The sequence below is a fragment of the Amborella trichopoda genome, chromosome 6 (genome assembly GCF_054954075.1).
Source record: "Amborella trichopoda isolate Santa Cruz 75 chromosome 6, AtrichopodaSantaCruz75HAP2 v2.0, whole genome shotgun sequence".
NCBI classification, from domain to species: Eukaryota; Viridiplantae; Streptophyta; class Magnoliopsida; order Amborellales; family Amborellaceae; genus Amborella; species Amborella trichopoda.
In genome coordinates this window covers 48,984,489-49,007,151 of record NC_142341.1, presented here as the reverse complement: position 1 = coordinate 49,007,151, position 22,663 = coordinate 48,984,489, and the positions used below count along the sequence as shown (strand labels likewise).

The 22,663-nt window shown below is 33.6% G+C and overlaps 1 protein-coding gene across 2 annotated transcripts; it reads right to left on the bottom strand.

Annotated features, from left to right (window-relative positions):
- Positions 1-22: 22 nt before the first annotated feature.
- On the bottom strand, positions 23-9,423 carry LOC18441879 (Leucine-rich repeat protein kinase family protein). 2 transcript variants are annotated; one of them, XR_016057064.1, is made up of 15 exons: positions 8,961-9,423; positions 7,713-8,250; positions 6,744-7,255; positions 6,415-6,547; positions 5,889-5,960; positions 5,736-5,787; positions 5,541-5,612; positions 5,316-5,384; positions 3,969-4,123; positions 3,591-3,853; positions 2,489-2,615; positions 2,321-2,386; positions 2,033-2,219; positions 1,822-1,954; positions 23-697 (listed from the first exon to the last, which is right to left on the bottom strand). XR_016057064.1 is itself a non-coding variant. In XM_011627850.3 (15 exons), exons 1-15 carry the CDS (start codon positions 9,055-9,057, stop codon positions 374-376), a joined length of 2,817 nt encoding a protein of 938 aa, XP_011626152.1. In that variant the 5' UTR covers positions 9,058-9,423; the 3' UTR covers positions 23-373. The 2 variants fall into 2 exon arrangements, 1 of the variants encoding a protein (XP_011626152.1); XM_011627850.3 differs by having other exon boundaries at positions 5,719-5,787.
- Positions 9,424-22,663: the final 13,240 nt, after the last annotated feature.

Here is a 22,663-nt window from a genome sequence, read left to right as displayed (position 1 = left end):
AATGCAAAAAGATCACAATCACTTTTAGTTATTAGATGTGAAATTCATCAGATTGACATGTCACAATATTCGATATATTTTTTTGGACTTTGTGCCCAATCAATATACATCCCCAACCATCCGATTCTCGGATGGTTCTACATTTAACGGTCAATATTTATTATGACCTCCTTGTATAAAATACATAATATCATGAACACTTCTACGGAACAACATTATTGCATGGAACTGAAATCATGTATGTTAAAATATCAAACCTGTGTTAACACTATTCACCCAAAAAAAAACCTACGTAAATACATCTTTCATCTGTCTACTGCAAAACACCATGAATTACAAAAGTGAGCTAAGTTGTTGCCCAAGATGCTACAACTTATCTTGCAGTTGGGAGATCATATTTGCCCAAAACTTCATGAGAGCCATCATAACCATCAAGGGAACTTGATGGCATGTCCATGCTTTTTGAGAGATCCACTGACGAATCCCACGATGCTATCTCCAAGCTCTCTTTCTCTATTTTGATTGCATCCTGAATGGCCAACACAACACTCTGCATAGTTGGTCGAGAGACCATGTGTGATTCGACACTAAGGATTGCAATTTCAGCCATTTTCCAAACAGACTCTATTTTGATATTGTCCCCGAGTTGGGGATCAATGATACTCTTTACAGCACCTTTCCGGATCCTGGATCTTGCCTGCAAAATATGATATTTCTATAGATATCATTTTTTATTTGTAAATCTAACTTTGCATACCATAAAAACCAAAAAAACGTGCTATAAATAGTCGATTGTCCACCAAAGGGCAGACCAGAACAGTATTCGGCATCCCCCATTTACGGGACCTTATGAGTTATTTATTTTGTCCCAAATTTGGCACATATATCCTCTAGGTTGCCCCTAAGAAGATTGTTGAAAAAAAATTCAAAAAAGCAAAGACCAGAAAATGTTTTTTAGGAGAATACAAGGCGTCCATTTTAGGAACGAATAAATCGTGTGAGATCGAGGTCCTAGGGGATTTGTTTAACCCCAAATTTGGTAGATTGCCTCATTTCCACCTGATAAAGAATTAAAAATAAATAAAAAGTCAAAATCGAGTCCTGAGCAGCACATATAAAATGGAGAACCAATTTCAAATAATATTTTGCATGGGGTTCTTCATCGCACCAAGAGGATGTGTGTCAAGTTTGGGGCGAAACAAATACACTTGAGGCCCCATAATAGGGGAGGGGTGGACAAATGTAGCTGTCTGCCAAGTGCGGATGAAAGGTTTCCCCATATATGTGAATGTGCAACAAAATGGTAAATAAATAAACAGAGAGAAGTAACATTGCAAGTGGCACTATGTCCATCGCTCTATGGCGCATTTTACTTCATGTTACTTTTTCTTTCATATTGTTCAATGGTATGTTTTGTTCCCTTTATTATTATTTATTTTTTCTCAACATTAATCTAGTGAGAGAATGAATAGCTCTCAGTAAGTTCAGAAGAAAGAAGCCTCAGATCTATATGAGTACAAACATTCCAAATCACTCATCCGTTCTCGATAAGAAACAAATATCAGATCAATGGACCTCCTCCAATTGCATGTCAATGAAAAGAAAAAAGGAAAACAAATTAATAATCAGAAACAAAGATGCTACAAAAGTAATATAGTATGCTAGTTCACATGGACATATAGCCAAAGATAAACATATATGTATATATCTCCAAAGATAAACATATATGCATATATCTCTGCACATGCAAAAGCATGTAAATGATACCGTGTTTGGAAGAACATGATGATACTGTAAGCATGGGATGAGAGAGAGAGTTACCCAATGTACAATGTTCCAATCAGAGCCATAATCTTCAACAGAGATAGGCTTTCTACCAGAGATTAGCTCCAAGAGTACAATTCCAAAACTATAAACATCACTTCTCTCTGTCAATTGTTGATTTCCATAATACCTGAAAGAAAGTGAATCATTAAAGGTATGAATAGTTAAAATACCAAAATGAAGACAAGGTAGTCAACCAGAAACTTACTCAGGATCAAGGTACCCAACAGTTCCCCTTGCAGCACTTGATATATGAGTACGATTTTCATCAGTACATCTAGATAAACCAAAGTCTGATACTTTAGCTCTCATCTTAATATCTAAAAGAATATTACTTGTCTTCACATCCCTATGGATTATGCTTGGGATGCAACCACCATGCAAATACTCAAGTCCTGAATATACCACACACCAAGGCAAAACAATTCCATGCTTGAATAACATTGATATGAGAAAATAAATGATACTTGATATGATCCATAAAAAGTTTCATTACCTTTAGCTGCATCTTCCGCAATATATAAACGCGACATCCAGTCCAATTTCTTCTGCTTAATAGGATCTGAGAAACATAATATGTTGCAAGCTCACATTAGAACTCATTGCTTTCAGATACAAAAGTGCAAAAAAGGGAAAATGAATCTGAAGGCCCATGAGGACATACCATGTATGTGATCCCTTAGAGTTCCATTATGCATATACTCATAAACCAAAATTCTTTGGTTGCCTTCTTCACAATACCCAATCAGGGGAACCAAGTTTCTATGATGAATTCTTGATAAGAGTGTGACCTGAAACCATGTAACCAAAGGGAACAACTTGTAAGCGACAATTATTCTAATTATTGTAGAAACACTACTCAAAGCATTGGAGGCAGCAAGAGAGGGGTGGAGGAGTGGAAGGAGAATTAGCTTTCTTTGAATAATATAATAAATAAACCAACCAAAGGATAAAGGTTTTTCATTAATCAAACTGGAGATAATAAATAAGCCCATTAAGAGGAAAGCAAGTACACACCTGTTGGGAGGTGCGAGTCGGTTCAAGTAAAAGGCTCAAAAATAGCAAGGGGTAGCCCAAGAGAACATGGTGGGAAGTAGTGAGATATGGAAACTTATGGCCTCATTGAGGATATGACCCTTGATAGAACAAAATGGCGGACCAGGATTTGTGTAGCCGATCCCAAATAGTGGGGAATGGCTCTAATGATGATGATGATGATGATAATTAAGAGGAAAGCAAGACTAGGAAGATCGGAAGGGAAGAGGATGAAGGGGAATAAGGGAAGAGGGGATAAAGGTGAATGAATGAAAAGGTATGTGGTGGGGGAGGCAGCTTCAACTTCCCCCAGCTCAAGAGGAAAGAATTCATCATAGAAACTCAAAAGTAAAGGTACTTTGGTTACATGGTTAAGTAAAACACATAAACACACACGCACACACACACACATACAGAGCCACTCATGCATGCACGCACCACACACCACACATGGACGCACACACATGCCCGCGCACAGATACACACACACACAAACGTGCACACACACATATAGAGAAGCGGGAGGCGGAGGAGGAGGAGGCTTATTAAAAAAAAAAGGTGACATAAGGAAATGTGCCTCAATACACTTTAGGCCTCATATTATTTCAGTTGGTAGCACATAAAATCAATCCATGTTCTTGAGTATCATCAGCATTTGCATAATCTAGGGCACCAATATAAACTCCTATATCATTACATTTCATAACAACAACTATAGCAAATTAGCTGACCTCATTCACAAATTGTTGGGTTCCATGAGTAGAGGTAGCAGCCAAGATCTTGACCGCAACTTCTTTGCTATCTTTCACTTTTCCATAATAGACAGGGCCAAAACTTCCTTGCCCAATTTTCCTGGAGAACTGTTCAGTTGCCTCTTCCAACTCTGTAAGTGTGAAATAGCAAGCTATTTCCAAGCTTTCGTCCCTCACTAATGACCCATCTCTTATAATGGAATAAGCAGTAGAAGGTTTTGACGTAATACGTGCTGAGTTACCTAATAATAGTAAAGGTATGAGTCAGAAGAGCATAAAGAAAGAAGACAAACAAAAAGCTTGAAGTGTCATGTGAACTAGTGACATTGAGTAGAACATATTCTTTCCGTTACTTACTATCCTTTGAAGACCTTCTTTGATGAATATGCAGTAATAATACAAATCCAAGGAGAAGAATAATGCAGACAATTAAAGTTCCTGAAGTGGCAATAATTATTTTGAAATTCTTCTCATGCCGTCTCCCTCTAGTCAGTCCAGGATTACCATCATAGCTGTAGGCCCACATCATTCAACCAAAATTTGATTAAATTATTAAAATTGATACAACTAACATTAACAATAATGTAGAATCATCGTAAAATAACCTAAACAAAGACAAGAAATGACAATGAACAAGGAGCCGCTTTAGATTCATCAATGGGATGGGAAAGTGAGAGGACCAACAAAATGTGCAAATTATTGACAAATAAGATTGTTTTAGGTTCTCTCTCACCATCGCTAAGCCAGTTGTTCTCATTCACCTATATATGTTATCAATTCAAAATGAAAGATCTTGGTTCTTCACATTAAATTTTTGGGTGCATCTCAGAGGTTAGTAACCTCATGCATTCACTGATTTTATTTCATTGCCTCACTACATGGAAATTCCACACAATGCGTGCAAATCTACACCCATGAACTACTACACATGTTAATCAAAATGATTCTCCCTACGAGTTAATATATTTTGCCTACCATCATGAGGTCATTGAAATACCAAAATTCGGGGATATGGAAGCAGAGGGGCTTCCATTTTTCTGGTAGAGAATTTCCAGCAAATTGATGTTCAAGCCCTGATCGTGGAAATAAATGAATTTTCCAAATTCCACAGATTAAATAACCCTAAACCAACAAATGAAACCAAAAGCTGATGGGCACTGTCTTGATATTTCTTTATTGGTGCTTGTTAAAGGACATGAAATCAGGTACAGCAGGTTGTTCTGGTTTTTTTTGCCAACGGTCATCAGTATGGAAACAAAGTAGTCAAAGTTTGCCAATACATCTTTTTGGTGAAACAAACTTGTATCACAAGTCCTGTACAACTGTTTTGTATCAAACTGGAGATTAGTCCCCAGTGAACCTGAGCAAGGGTTTGTAGTAATGAAAGCCCAGCAGCTCGTAATAACTAGATGAATCTTGTAATGGCTAAGAAAGGAGAAGATGGTAACAGAAATTAGAATATTATCAGTAACCACCCAAAGATCACATATGATCCATCAATGCTGAACAGAAGAAGCATTTTGCTAGCTACTAAGAACAGGGAAAAAGATGGTTTCCTTTTTAATTTAAAGCTCTATATGCAGTACCTATAGCTCCAGGAGTCATAGCAAGTGTGTGCACACACACACACACACACAGAGGGATGCAAAATGGCATTTAACATAGAAAAAAGAATAGGGAGAAGAGAGAAGAGCATGTGCTTACTAGAATGCCAACTTTCCTGCTAACAGAGCAGGAGGTATCTCCCCAGTTAAAAGGTTATTTTGAACATACCTGCCATACATGATATCACTTTAGGTAGTAATCAACAACGATAACATGAAGTAAAAGTAAAAAGATTTAAATAAGAACCAGGTAAAGCAATAAAAAAACTATAATCCAAAATTTTCAAGGAAAATGACTGAAAATTGTATTCATAGTACCACATACAGTTCTTTCAAATTGGGTAATTCACCCAGAAAAGAAGGCAAGTGACCACTCAGTTTATTGTTCTCTAGATGCCTGCACGAGACAGAGGAACCAGCCTTAATTACAGCAGAAGACCTCACCATCTAAGAACTCATACAGAGTTCAATATCACAAATATTAACATCTACAAGAGACTTACAGAACAGTCAAACTCACAAGATTGCTCAAACCTGGAATAGATCCAGTCAATGAATTCCCATTCAACCACCTGAAATATATAAAAATCAGGACTGTAACTCTCAATCACTCATGGTACTCTTACTTTTTAAAAAAATGCATCAAGAAAGATGACTCCTTAACTCTACTTACAACTCGGTCAGGAAATCCATTTGCTTAATTTCAGATGGCATTTCGCCACTTAAATTCTTCCCAGACAAAAAGCTGTCAAAAGTCAAACAAATGCCCCACTAGTTAGTAATTGAAAAACAAGTTAATTGAATTTTTTTTCGATTTGCATTCCATTTCGCTAACAATCACCAACATAAAAAGTGAGGGCAAAACGAGGCTCGAACTACTACTACAACAACCTCTGCCTTATGATTAATGGGTACAGCTTTAAAATGTTGTCACACTTCAAAAGCAAGCACCTATTAATATAATTATTATCTTTCGTCAAACTAATGTAGATGCAATGCACAATGCTTACAGTCTAGAGAAGCAATTTCACGCTACAGAGTTTCTCTCTTTTTTTTCTTCTTTCTTTTTTTTGTATTTCTACTTTTGTTTTTTTTGGCCGGTGGATCAACTGAGAGAAACATGGGACTATCATGACCCTCTATTTGTTGTGTCTCCACTGCAGATTGTAATCTTTGAGACTATGGGGTGCAGAAATTACATTTTTGTAATTCTCGGTGGTGAGCCAGAGTTGCAGTCCAGCCATGACCAGTGAGCTGGAACACATGCATCCCCTCCTTCATTCATCCAATCAGTACCAATAGAAATTGAGCGCAGAGCATCCAAAGCAGCAGCTTCAATACAAGCCAATCAAATTTCAAAACAGATATAGGAAAAACAATGCAGTTCCAACAAAATGGATTCCACATTACATAAGCTCGAACAGACAAAAGCTTAATGAATTGTACATAACTTGTGCATTAGGAGGTAAACCCAAAGATCACTATGATGTAAAATGAGCAACGATTGACAAATAATGAATTGTATTACCATCTTGAGTGCTTGTTTTTGGGATAATTTGGACATATCTGTTGATTTCAATTGCATTTATGAGTGGCCCACGAGTAGAATCCGGAGTCTTCTCAAATGAGAACAACAAAACAAATTCCAGTGTCACATTCTGGAAACTCGGTTCATAGAGAATATAACTTCCATTGGCATTTTCCACAATATTCACCACTGCATTGTTGTATTCAGGTATGTGAGGTTGTTTCATGGTGAATTTCCTTGTTTCATTGTAACCTAGATCTTCTATTTCAGCCAAGTATGCATATGCTCGAGCATTAGCAGGGAATTCATCAAGGGTTAACCGATAAGTGAGAATTCCTTTTGTTCCAATAACTGCAGTTTGCATCACTTTCACTGGTGGAAATTCGCGTATGCTTGCCTCAATGGTCTTTGAAGTATTGATTCGCATTGTACCAGGAGCAGCTCCCACTAGAAAATTAGGCCTCTTATTCAAATCTGATTCCCAAATTCGGTCATAAGGGTCATCTGGGTACCTGTTGAATATATAAGATTAAGTTTATACATTGTTGTTAACTTTGGAACCAGGAAGAGAAGTGTGCACTTTCAATTGCTTATACTTATAATCACGTTACATTTCTTTTTCCGAATGCATGGCTGCTCAAGTGACAAAGCTAATGTATAGTATTGTTGAAGAAAACAAAATAAGCCTGTCGATTAGGAAGCATACTATTTTGACGAAGGAAATTAAAATGTAGAAATTGATGCTTTATGCATAACCCAGGAGCTCCAAGTAAGAACTTGGCCTCTTGGCTTAGTGTTTGTGGCCTTTAGGCAAGACTTTTCTATGTTCATGTGCTTAACCACCCAAAATGGATAAAAGCCCCAAGAAAAATAAGGAAATAAGAAGAATATCATTACTCAAGCAAAATCAGATACATTCTGAAGGTTGAAAGCAAAGGAAGGCTACCAACATTTGTAAGTTATTCAAACCTGATAGCCTCCACGGTAGCAGCACCAAAGTTTACCCTTGCAGCAACACTGAGGAAAAAATCATCCTCATACTCAGTGGCATACATCGAAACATTCAAGGGCCTCAATTCAAGAGTAGATATGAATGGAAAACCAGTCGATGCATCACAAACACACACATCAATTTTACTAGAAGGAGCCCTGATGATCATCTCGTCAATATATATTCTCGACGCATCAGTGATTTTTACAGTGGACCACCTAGTAGCATCCAAGTATAACTGGAAATTGGGGTATGGATCACCATTATCAAAATTTCCATAAAGAAATGTTGCCCTCACAATATATCGCTTCCTCTCAACTGTATTCAAGGTATAACAATACTTCTTGTTGTCAGCTGGAAAATATCGTAGTCTCTGATATTGCTCTCTGGTTTTATTTGAGCTCTTGATTTCAGCCACTTTACCCCATCTAGTGAAACTAGTATCGGAAACCCATGCGAATCCGGTCTGTGGATCCGTGTAGTTTCTTGTTCCACCACAGTCAATGCTTATGAAGTCTGTCCATTTGCAATCTTAAGGTGTTAATTTAACATTTTCATATTGAATAACAAAACAGAACTAATATCTCATGAAAATATCATGTAATGGTGTTCTAATAGAAAACAAAATAAGCAGCTTTCACTGTGTAATTAGTAGAGTAAGAGAAGCTTGCGGAGAGATCAGTAAAACGTCTATGACAATTTTAGCTCAAGACTAGCATTGGCAGCTTAAAAACACTATGCGCCGATGAAAATTGCAGAATCCCAATATCTATAGAAACATAGAACAAACATAGCCTCTGGATGTAAAAAGACATCTTCTTGAAAACAAGGACCCCAAAATTCAAATTAAACCTTGAAGTTTCAATGAAAGAGCTGGAGGCCTCGTTAAAAACATGCCATCTTTTCCATAGACGTTCAACTGAAGCAGGCTTGGAAATCAAAAAAAGTTTTAAGTAGAACCGGCAACCCATCTTCTATTGCTCTAAAGATGAAAAAATTATCCTTCTCTCACCATGGTGTTCAGTTAAATTTGAAACATGAATCGAACCGAAAAATATCAGAAAACCCGAACATAAAACTATCAAAACTAAGCATAACCGTCACAAATATTCAGTATAAATTACACGAGAGAGACAGAAACTTTGTAAGAGAAATTTACAAAAAACCCAGTTCATAAACTATCAAAGACAAACCATTAAGCAAAGCTAAACAGAGACCCAGCACACCTCTCTCATGGCAAAAAACAGAAGGAACTCCAGTACATAAAGCGACCCAGATCAGGAAACAAAGTTGTTTTACTTCCTGCTGCTTCATAGTGGCCATTTCTATTGGTGAGACATAGGAGAGTAAAAACCAGAATCTCAGTGAAGATGGGTCACTAGTTCTGTTTCTTTTCTGTCTATTCAGCCATTAAAGGGCCTATTGTTTTGCTGGTTTGTGCAATTTTAAATGGTTTTTTCTGGTTAAATAATTCATGGGCTATCTTGCGCTCAAGCTTTATGCACTTTACAGGCCATCTTGACATGGAAATAGGAATCTCTCTGGTGCTCGGGCTATTCCACAGGGTTCTTCTGAGCCGCCTCCCAATATTTCAGTAAGTATCGCAGAAATCCAAAACTTTCGGTAAGCCGAAATTTTAGTGTCTAGTGTGACAGCCCAAATTTCGGTAAAGCTCAAACGGCCGAAATCAAACGAAAGATTGCCCGAAAATTTCAAACTTTATGTCCGTTTTATTTAAAGGCGAAATTTTCTAAATTTCGGCCCAAACGAAATTTCGAAAATTTTCAATGACCAGCGTTAAAATTCTGATTATTTAGAAAGTGACGCTAGGTTTTGTAGTCTTCGTAAAATTTCAATGACCCGCGCGAAAATTTCTTCCCCATTTCCTTTGAAATGACATTGAGGGCCATGCCATCACAAAGTATAAAGGGTGCAGTTTGTATAAGGCTGAGGCTTTAAACAATTAAATAAGTTCCATCTTCAAATGTTATCAAAAAAAAAATATTTTAGTATTGAAAATCTTTATAATAGCATGAAATTTTACCTCTAATTATAAAATTTAAAGCTTAAAAAATAGTATAAATCGAATAAAAAATGCATTATAAGACACCCTATTTCCAAAATTGGAAATCCATTTTTTCTCATATTTGTACACCTTATTTCCAAAATTGGAAATCCATTTTTTCTCATATTTGTACTTCTTGAGGTTGAGATGATTAGATTTTTGAGCATCAAAACAACCTTTGCGCTTTAATTTGATTGTTTAGGGCCTCACTCATCTTTACGAGTTAGTTTAAGTATAAGGCTAAAAAAGAATATGAGTCAGCAGAATAACACTTTAGGATTCATGTAGCCAACTCATGAGAAAAAAAAAAGCTATGCCGAAGATGATATTTGGCTTACAAATTTCAATGCACACTGGGAACATCGACCGTCATTTGTCACGATATGCAGATGAGATGGACCGCGGTTTACGGTTGAGAGTCCACCATTATAGTTGTGATTCATCTCCACTGTACATCTGCACAGTGGTACTTGATGTATTTTATATCTCATACACAAGACGTGTGTGATATTCTTCTTTTCTACTGCTAAAATATGAGGTTTTTGGTGTTTGGGGAAATATCATACTAATATCTCTAATTATTACTTAAGGAGTGCAGTTTGTATAGAGCCGAGACTCTAAACAATCAAAGTAAAGTACACTTTCAAATAGTGTCAAGAAATGTGGTTTCAATATTGAAAATCTTTGTGATTGCTTTAAAATATATTTTCATCTTTAGTTATAAAATTTAAAATTTCAAAAATAGTATAAATCGAGTGATTCTATGAACATTTGAAAATCTTGATAATTGACAGTCCAAAAATGCATTACAATATGTACTATGTTCAAAACTTGAAATCCATTTTTTTCTCATTTCCATGCATGTGAGTGATGTCGAGATGATCAATTTGAGGATATTTGGGCATCAAAAGAACATCTTCTAATGAAATTTTTGAGGTAGGCTCTAATTTGATTGTTTAGAGCTCAACTCTATATAAAAAATTTCTTACTTAAAAATAGGTAGAATTAAAAAAAATGTGTTGTTTGTATAGAGTCTAGGCTCTAAACAACCAAATTAGAGACTACCTTCGAATAGTATCAATAAATGTCGTTTCAATACTGAAAATCATTGTGATAGCCTTAAAATATATTTTCATCTTTATTTATAAAATTATAAGCTTTAAAAATAGTGAAGATCGATATATCTATGAAAATTTGAAAATCTTGAAAATTAATGGTCCAAAAATGTGTTACAAAATATACTATTTTCAAAACTTGAAATCCATTTTTTTCTCAAGTTCATGCATCTTGATGTCGAGATGATCACTTTGAGATACTTTCGCATTAAAATAACCTTTTTTAGTGAAATTTTTTAGGCGGGTTCTAATTTGATTGTTTAGAGCCTCGGCTCCATATAAACGTTTCCCTTTCAAAACTATTTCTTTTTATTTTTACCCTAGGTTGGAACTATTATTTCCGGACCCGCTCGGTGGACTTTTGGTGAGCAGCTACTAATAGCTCTAGACCAATATTTTTAATGAGCTGTTCAGAATTGATCTATCCTTCAAGCTTCATAAGGAATCAAAGCCGTCCAAAATAATTAGTTTAGGACCGCTTTGATTCCTCGCAACAAACCGGTTCATAACTAATAATTCCCTAAAACTTTCATTATCTACAACGGCATAGTTGGCATACGGATGCATATGTAGCTGTAGAGGTAAGGTGCACCTTCAAATTTTATCATGATATATAATTTTGATCTAAAATGTTTTTAGGATTATCTCAAAATCTATTTTTATATCTAACTATAAAATTTTAAATTTCAAAAAACGTTAAAATCAAGTAGATCTATAAACATATGAAAATCTTGAAAATGGGCGGTGTAGATAATATATTGTAAAATGCACTATTTTTTAGACTTAAAATCTTTTTATTTTTCAGGGTCATACATCTCGATGTCGAGATGATCAATCAAAGGGTTTTTCAACATTAAAACTACCTATTTTGATGGATTTTTTAGGTGCATTCGTAGTTCGACATATTATATATGATTCAAAAAAAAAAAAAAAAGGTTACATCCTTATATAAAATTTTTCCTATTTACAATGAGCGCTTTGAAATTAGTAGTTTCTCAACTGTGAGTATTTCAAGAAAAAAAAAATTTTTTTGACTTCAAATATAAAAGGTGAGTTTAAAACTAGGGGTGGCAACATGTCGGGTCGGGTCGATACTAGGTCTGGGAGGACCCAATTGGACCTGCCCCAAAAAAAAAGAAAAAAGAAAAAAGAAATATATATATATATAGGTGTGGTTTTTATAAGGTTGCAACCTTAAACAAACCAATTAAGGCGCACCTTCAAATTTTATCATAATATGTAATTTTGTTGTAAAAAATTATTAGAATTATCTTAAAATCTATTTTCATATCTAATTAGAAAATTTTAAATTCCAAAAATAGTTAAAATCAAGTAGATCTATAGACATATGAAAATCTTGAAAATATATTGTCTAGATAATGTATTGCAAGATGTATTATTTATGGGACTCAAAAACCATTTTTTTTCCATATTCATACATCTTGACATCGACATGACCAATTAGAGGGTTTTTCAACATTAAAACAACCTTTCTAATAGATTTTTGAGGTGCATCGGTAAGTCTACATTTCAAGGTTGCAACCTTATATAAACTTTTCTCTCTCTCTCTCTCTCTCTCTCTCTCTCTCTCTCTCTCTCTCTCTATATATATATATATATATATATATATATATATATATATATATATATATATATATATATATATATAAATATTATGTTGAATATATATGTATTATTTAAATATTATAACTAAATATATGGTTATATTCATTTATATATTATTTGATTATTGTACATTATATATTTTATAGATAATGATACTATTCGGACCGGGTCTAGGTTGGGTCCACATGGACCCGGGCTTGGACTCAAATAGTGTTCGGTCCAATATTTGGACCCAGACCCGACACATCATGTCCAATTTTTGGACCCATACTCGGACCCAAGTCGTCCGTTCTGAGTCCATTGCCACCTCTACTTAAAGCATACAATATGTAAGGCATATTTTAATTAGGGCTTATTATAAAATACATTAGCATGAATTTCCCTAGTTTTTCAAAAAAAAAAATCATATAAAATTCGTGAATATATGCCCCTGGGATTATACGACGTCAATAGGACTTGCAACAAGGGTCCACAATAAAACCTCCCTTTTCCTTTCATTGACCCCACTTGAGAATCTTAACACTATTCAGATTACTTGTCGGGTCGCTCGATCAATATTTGGTAAAAGAATTCCAAATCAACGGTTGAAAGTTACTTAAATTGAAACTTTTCATGTTACAGTGTGAATGCATAAAAGGGTTCTTACTTTCATCCATTTAGGACCACTAGAATCCTCAAACATGCTCCTTTCCGTTGTAGGCTACAAAGATTGATGAGAATAAAAGTTGATTTATGCATTTGTGTTTTTATCATTTTGTCTTGAGAATCATAGTGGAAATTTAGAAATTTATTTCTTTGTCAAGTTGTGTTGAGAATCATAATAAAAATTTAGTTAGGAATATTGTTTGATGCGGCGTGGACTGCATATCTACATTTGCGGTTCCCGATGCATCATCTTAAATATGGATTCCAATAAATGGTCCATTTAAAAATAATTGAAACGAACAATCCAAATATTTTTTTGATAGAATTATTATTTTTACTTTTAAAATTTATTTATTTATTTATATTCATGATCTCCAATTGAATATTACATGTCCTTAAAAATTAGGTCAAAAAATCCGTATCAAAAATAGATTTTTTAGAGATGACTTCATGGACTCATAAAATATAGGTCCTTTAGTTAGTTTGCCTTGGGAAGTCATCAAAACTTTGAACCTGGGCTCCATATTCTCGCGACTATATTAGGACACCCCAAATTTAAGGGTGTAAATGGTTCCGGTCTAGCCGGACCTTGATCCAGCTGGGCACAGTCAATTGGACTCAAATCTTACTTGCTAGGTCAGGTTGGGTCAGAGAAGAAGGGTATGTATGGAATTTTCTATTATTCACACCCATGAAAATCCTATAGGTGGTAAATAGAAAAGGGTATGAAGTACAAATTTACAAATTTACTTTGATTGCCTCTCCTTCCAAACTCCTCTAATCCATCTATTCCCTTTTCTAAAAAACCTTAAGATCTGATCACCTCGACCTCGAAGTATATGAACCTAAAAAAATAGATTTCAAGTCTTGAAAATAGTACATCTTATAATGCATTATCTCAACCGTCAATTTTTAATATTTTAAAGTTTTCATAGATCATCCACATTATTTTTTAAGATTTAAATTTTATAATTAGAAATAAAAGCAAATTTTTAGGTCAACATAAAGATTTTCAATACTAAAACAACATCTTTCAATAGTATTTAAAGGTGTGCTTACTTTGATGGTTTGGTGCCTCAGCCTTATACAAACCACACCCTTAAATTAAAGCAATCAAGAAACCTAAATTGAATTAGTTATTGTTGCATACAATCGATATTGGACTGAATTTGCAAAAAAAAACCCAACACTTTCTATAAACCTTACCCCAACTTAACTTTTTGTTTCATTAAATACCCCCATTCCCCTAACCAAAAAAAAAAAAAAAAAAAGCTTAAACTACTCTCTATTACTTTTACCTTACCCACACCTCTCTCTCGTTTATCCCACCAAAATAGGGGCTCCGACATTGTGTAAATGCGGTATGACAGTAGGGCTTTGGCATTGTGTAAAGTGCTATCCGGCAGTAGGGCTTTGGCACTGTGTAAAGTGCGGTCCGGCTCCCGCAGTTGCAAATGGCAGTCCGACAGTTGCAAAGGATGGTTCGACAATGGATGTTACTAGATTCCCGAGCTCCGTCACTATGTAAATGGTGGTCTAGTAGTACTCAGTTTCGGTCTGGCAGTTGTCTTAGGGCGGTCCGTCACTTGTGTGCTATTGCAATTTGATGGTGCGCTCCTGCCATGTCCTACTGGGGTCCAAAAGTCAACGTCAAATCTGGCCAAAATCATTTTTGTGTATGAGAATGACATTTTCGTTTAAAAAAATTGATCTTTGTTTCCCTTAGGGGTATTTGCATAGAATGTTTGCTTTGGGAAAAAAAGTGAGAGAAAAGTGGGTAAGTTGCATAGAAAGTGTGGTCTTGGGGGTTTAAGTGTGGTCTTGGGGGTTTTTGGTTATGCTCGGAGGCAACCTCAATGCATTTCAATAATTTACATTGGCCCCCCAAGAATAAAAGAAATTTATGTAAAACTTCAATGTTATGGGGTTTTCCAATACAAATATCCAAGGTTTGAAAAAACTGCATGGTGACCTAGATTGTCCATCCTAAAAATTGGGTCATATCGGCATATCGGCGATTTAGATTGGAGAATTGGCTAGATTGGCACGATTAGGCATTAATTTTTTTAAAAATATATATTAATTTTTTTAAAAAAATAATTTTTTGAGGTTTTCAAAAAAGTAGTGGTATTGCAGTATATATATATTTTATTTTGTTGCAAATACATAAGTATTGAGAACTTGTCTCATGTCTGAGGGTTTGTTATCTATTATATTCATTTTATAGTCAAAATAAAATTCAAAATACAACCTATTACACTAAAATGAATATCTTTGACTCAAATTTATAGTGAACAAAAGAAGTCTATAATAGTTTTGGACCTTTTGATTTAATTTAGAGAAAACAAGAGTATGACCTTCACAAATAAATGAATTTAATGTGCAATAATTAATATGAATAAAATATAGAATTTAGAAATATAAATTTACAATTATGTTTTAACAAATTAAAAATAAAATAAAATAAACTCATACTTGAAATGTGAAATAGTGTTATTTTTTCTTTTAAAATAGTCGATAAGCTACTATTGGTTTTTAAAATTTTTTTGAATAAAGTAGTATTAGTTTTGGTTTTTGTTTTCTAATATCCCATGAGGTAATATTATTTTTTTGGATCGAACAAAGCTGTCAAGACGATTTTCGATTCAGATCAAACAATCTCAATCCAGATTGCCACAGATTGACAAAATTTTAAACACAATCAAACGATCTCAATCCAGATTGCCGCCGATTGACAAAATTTTAAACACATAGACCCCCTGATTTAGGGGACTCGACTGGATCCCAATATATTACGGGATCGAAAACGGTTAAGACGATTCTTGATTCGGATCGGACGTTCCCAATCCAGATTGTCAAAATTTTAAATACTGCAAAGATTAGTAAATCGCTACAAATTATATTGTTGAGATTTCAGAAGAGTTATCTTAATAGTGAGGTATTATTTGTTTGGATACGTTTTGTACTTGAAACATTCAATTATAATAAATAAGAGGCGTGTGGGGCCTTGAGGGGGTAATTCCACATGAATTTTAGAAATTGAATGAGAGAAAAACTTAGGCTTTTGGAACTCTAGATTGGTGTTTGGAGAAGAAATCCTACGTTTCTTTGAATTATGCTTGTGTTTGACTTGTTATTGGCTGATTTTACTGCTATCTCAAATTTTTTTGTATCGCAATAGGCTTATATTAGGGGCCAGGGCTGAGCCCATATTTCTTTGTTTTGGTTATGGACGAGTTAACCAAGTAACTACAAGATTAGATATTTTGGGGTATGTTGTTCGTAGATGACATATGTTTAATCGATGAGAATTGAAGCGGTGTCAACACCAAGTTAGAACGTTAGGGATGCTCTAGAATCTAAATATTTTAAAATTAGCCAGGCTAAGACATAATATACGGAATGCAAGCTCAGTAATAGTAGGAGTATAAATGATAAAGTAGTTAAGATCGATGATCAATAAATACCTAAAAGAGATTGTTTCCGATATTTAGGGTGTTGATAATCTAAGAGAATATAGAGATTAAGGAAGATGTTGCATATAGAATTAGAGTTGGGTTAGAGAAGTGGAGATGTACTTCCAGAGAGACTGAAGGGAAAGTTCTATGGGATGATTGTAAGACCAGTCATGCTTTATAAGATTAAATGTTTGGCGGTCAAGAAACAACATATTCATAGAATGAATGTAGCTAAAATGCGGATGTTAAGATGATGAATAACAAGACAAGAAAAGACAGAATTCCTAATGAATAAATACGAGGGAACTTACGTGTGACATCAATAGGCAATAAGATGAGAGAAAGTAGACTTAGATAGGCTGGGTACATGCAGCGCAAATCTAACACATCATTCGGTAGAAGGTGTGATTTGGTTCAAGTGGAAAGCTCTAAAGGGATAAGAGGAAAGCCCAAAAAGATATAGATATAAATAGTGATAAAAAGATATAGTGACTTTTAGTCTTACTGAGAGTATGACTATTGTTAGAGAAAAATGGAAAAACAAAATTGATGTAGCCGATCCCAAATAATTAGAATAAAGCTTGGGTAATGATGGGTCCTCCCTCACCGATGCCTTAGCTTCCTCTTATAAAAATGTTGTTTTCTCTTTCATTACCATGGGAAGAGCTCGTTGATATCTCTTTTCATGTGTCATTTTCATCTTTTTCTCTCATTTTGGTGCCTAAATGCCATTTTTTCTCCCATTTGTCTTTTCCATCCTAGTTGCATGCATGCCATTAACATAGCTTTTTGTCGTCGCATTATATATGAAAAAGATGGAGCCACGATGTTTATTCCCAAAGTGGACGTTATGGGCAACATGATTGTGGCTTCCAAAATTTAAACCAGAGCTTCTAAAACCCTAACTCAGCAAAGCATTACTCCCTCATATGAGCTAACAATTACCTTACCAGAAACATGTTCATTATTAGTGTTGTGACATCTTTTGTTTAGTCCTCTTAAACCAGCATATGATGGTGAAATTAGTGCTGCTTCATCCATTTAGGAATCTAGCTATGAACCCCTTTTTTTTTTTTTTTTTTATTAGACCAGCTTTCTATACTTCTTTTACTATATAAGACTTATATACTTCCCTCTATCCAACTGTTTAATCTGGAAGGTTGAGATGATCCTAATCACAATGTCAGGTCTCTATAAGGGAAAATGACCTCTAACCCCCTCCCTGAAATTTCCATTCCTATTAACCATTTGGGTTCACCAAATCCCTTGCACCCCGTCAAATTTTAAAATTTGGGACCATTAGCCCCCTAATTATATTTTTCTTTGTTTTTTTTACAAATTTAATCTATTTGTTTTACAAAATGCCAAACCCATACATTAGTCATCCATATTTTTTTTGTGACTTGATATATAAATTTTATTGATAATAATCATTTATAATTATTATTATAATAATTGTAATAATAACAATAATATATTAATTGTTAAATATTTCATCTCTTATAAGTATTTTGATAAAGTTTTTTAATAAATAAATAAAAATAACCATCAACAATAGTAACAAATATATTGATTAATCATTTTTCAAGTTCAAACGATATTGATATCATTGTAAAATAGGGTATAATGTTAAAGAAAAATTGACTTATTTTTTCATGCCTAAATTTATAGAGTGGGATCCACAGAGTTAAGATTGGTTTTAGGCAACGGAAGAGAAAAGGAAGGAAAAATTTTGTAAAATAAAAAAATCAAATTTGTTAACATAACAAAGAAAAACACAATTTGGGGCTAAAAGTCCCAAACTTTAAAATTTGAGGGGGTAGAAGAGATTTTGGTGAACCCAATGGCCTAATAGGGATAGAAGTTTCGGAGAGGGGGGTAAAGGTCATTTTTTCTATTTTTAAATATTTTTTTATATAATATTTTGACACCAAATTTTTAACGTCCACTCCTATCCTTAGCCCAAACATGTAAACAATATAAACAAATTATTTCCAATAAAATAAAATAACTAAAATGCCTCTAAAAGTTTCGGGGTATTTTTGTTATTATATTTTATCAAAATTACTTTTTAATATTTGTATTAGGTAAGCTCCATTGAGATGATGGTACTACCAAATTTTATTTTCATACAATTTGTAGAAAATTTTAAAATAAAAACTCTGAGGCATCAGATCTAGATCAAACGCTCAGTGACTCACTTGATCTAAATTGAACAGCTGGATGGGGAGAAGCATATATCTTCTATATTGTAAGGGAAGTATAGAAACCATTCCTTTTTTTTTATTTGCTTTGATATGTATCCACTTTAAAGCACAATCTTGATAGGCATGAACCATAAAGTAGTTAAATAAACTTACCAATATATTACTAACTACACAATAGTACGTCTCCTTAGTGCTTTAAAATGTTAGGAACGTGTCAATTCAAGAAACCCATTTAAGCGAAAGATTGCAAATTCTTTTCACTCATTTTGAAGAATAACATCGATTCGCTGCCATCAGAACCCATTTAAGTGCATGATATATTTCATTGATTCTGTTTTCATTCAAAGTCCCAAATCACTGAAATCGCCAAAATATATAAATTCATTATCTTCTTCTCATCATGTTGGTGAGATTTTTATCAAATGGGGTTTCAGTAAGCTTTTTATGTTTTTCCTACAACATAAAACTTATATACTTACCTTTATCCAACCGTCCATTCTGAATGAAGGCGTAAGATGGCCTCCATCACAATATCAAGCCTCTACACTATTTTATTTTTAATTTTTTGCTACAAAATATTTTGACACCAAATTTTAGGCGTCCAATCCTCTGTTAGACTCGCACTTCTAAAAAATATTATCAATAAAATAAAATAACCAAAATACCCCTAAAAGTTTCAAGGGGTATTTTGGTTATTATATTTTTATCGAAAAAATATTTTTAAATCTTTTTTGTAAGTGTGCCCCAATGAAAAGATGACAAAGGAATTTATGAGGTTCATGATTTATGGTAAATCCTAAAGAGTACTAATACTATGAGACCCTCCCACTCCCATGTGAGTAGGATTTCAAAAGATCACCATTAAATTTTGACATGGATCTCTAGAAGAGTTATCAATAAACCCATTCACCCAAGTCCAACATCTTTGTGATAACTTTTCTAGATATCTGTTTCAAAATTTAATGATGATCCATTAGGGTCATACTTACATGGGTCTGGGAGGGTCTCATAATGTCATTACTCAATCCTAAAAAAAAAAAAATTAAATTATTGATTCTGAATATTTTCCTTATGTGTTTTGACGTATTGTATTTAGGGAAAATGAATCCATTAATTAGAAATTTTATGATTTTAGATACTTTCCTTTAGTGTTTTGAGGCGCATCATTTATCCAAATTAATTCCACAAAAATGACATTGCTAATGTTTAATATTTCTTTTGGTTTTTTTCAACCACTTTCGATATGCTTCCTTACATGAAATGGCCTACAAAGTATGGAATAGGTTTATATAAGGATGCAACCTTATAATGTAGAACTACGGATTCACCTCAAAAATCCATCGGAAAAGGTAGTCTTAACATCGAAAAACCTTTTGATTGATCATCCGACATCAAGATGTATGACCATGAAAAATAAAAACATTTTAAGTCTCAGAACTAGTGCATTTTACAATATATTATCTACACCATCCATTTTCAAGATTTTCATATGTTTATAGATCTATTTGATTTTAACCATTTTTGAAATTTAAAATTTTATAATTAGATATAAAAATAGGGTTTGAGATAATCCTAAGAACATTTTTCATCAAAATTATATACTATGATAAAATTTGAAGGTGCACCTTACCTCTATAGCTATGGATGCATCCGTATGCCAATTGCACCCATAAAGTATTGCTTCTATTCTATTGATCTTGAAGAGTTGACTCCATAGGAGATGGTATTTCTTCTCTTTTTTTACGATGGATTATTTTTGTTTGTATAAGATTATGTTAGGGTACTTATAAATATGAGTATTCTTTTAATGTACTCGATTTTTTTAAACATTCATATACTCTTGTTTTGTCATATAATTTATTTTTTAATAAGTTCATTTTTATTAATTAGGAGGAATAATGGCATTTATTAGTGATTAAGAAACAATCATTTAAGAAAAAAGCAAAGGTTTAATTGGTTAGCACTTGTCAATTCCTTGACGATGTCTTGACGATTTGCAACACTATGTCCTAGGCTCAATTCTTTAATGATGTCATCATCCACTATAGGTAATCAGTACTATTTTTCTATCAAGAATTTCAATTTTATCCCTGTTTTTTTTGGATAATTCAATAGGAAAGAAATGCCCCTACCCGTTTTTCAAAGTAGATTAGGAATTAGCTTTTTTAAGGTATTAGTGAGTGGTGTTAGTGATGAGAATGGAAACCACGACGTGGTGACTAGGATATGGGGTGCTACCACCACAGCCCTAGTCCCTTCCCCATTTTACCTATGTTTAATTCCCTAAAATATGCCTAGGTAAATTTTCCAAAAAGAGTGTAAAAAAAATATGCCTAGGTGAATTTACCAAAAAGAGCCTAAGTGGCAAAACAAAAATACATGGCAAACATGGGTAACAAAAAAATATTGTACTTTGCATCAAACAAAATTATATTTTCATGACGTTACGTTAAATTATATTTTCATGAGATTACGTTATCACGCTCTTTATGTGTTTTGTTTTTTGTTGTTAATTATTTAATGACAAGTAATGAGAATATGTGTGATGCATATTAGTATATTGTAGCTATGGTCAAGCTGCAAATCTCCTTTATAAACTGGATACATTGATGATCACTTCTGATACTTTTAGCAAGTTCTGAAATTTGTATTAAAGATGCTTTTTTTTCTCAATGCATGTATATAAGCATGTTCATTCTCTATTGTTATTTTTAGCAGTGAAATGAGACTTGACTTAGTGACTACTTTGGAAAAAAGAATAAAAAAAAAAAAAATCAAGTTGTCGCTATAACAGCGGGCAACATCACTTGGCCTATATTATTTTTTATGTTAGGAGCGGTGTAGGAAAATTCGGGTGGTTCACATTGGAACAGCTGGGTTAGATCGAAATCCGTCGATTCCGGTTTCAATTGGTTTTGGTGGACTTGCTGGGTATTTTTAAAAAATTTAAAAATAATTATATAAAAATTTTTAAAATAAGGGATTGTATTTGTAATGTATTTTTTATTATTTTTTATTATTTTGACAAAGATTGAAAAATGTTTTTGGCCATTAATATTTATTTTTACATTTTTCTATCTTTTTTAGAAAATTTCGAAAATACTCTTGAGCACAAATTGATTATTTAAAGTATATTTTTTCATTAATTTTCAACTTCATTTGGATGTGTATACTTTAGATATATTTTTCATGCTTTAAATAAAATTTTCATATTTCTTTTCTTGACAACGGTTCTCAGTGGATCCAAACCTGAACGAGTGGCTTCCCGTTATAAAAAAAAAAAAAAAAAAACCAGTATGAGTGGCTTCCCATTTGCAAGTTCCTATGCACAAAGTACTAATTGGTTCAATGTCAGAAATTTGGCTTATGTCCTCTCGTAATCTAACCATCTCATGCATGACTCAATAAGAAATGCTCAAGCTCACATAAATTCTAAGATCCATAAATAGAAATAACCATTCTCTGACTATAACGATCATGAGGCATTCTACTAACCCTTACTAGGGGTAAGGCTCAAACCCCTTCAACTAATTGTCCTTTATACACACTCGCCTCATGATCTTTGATTATGTGACTTATATATATATATATATATATATATATATATATATATATATATATATATATATAAAAGATAATCTAAACTTCACAACCCTTCAAATTACCAAGGTTAAAGATAAAGAGAGTTGTGAATAGTGGATTTACTAACTTTGTAATCTATTTTTTTAAAAAAAAAGTTACTTTTTGTGATGTTTTCATCATTAAATAAGGGCAATTTTGTAAATATTACTACAGGACAAGTAGTACTTTTGT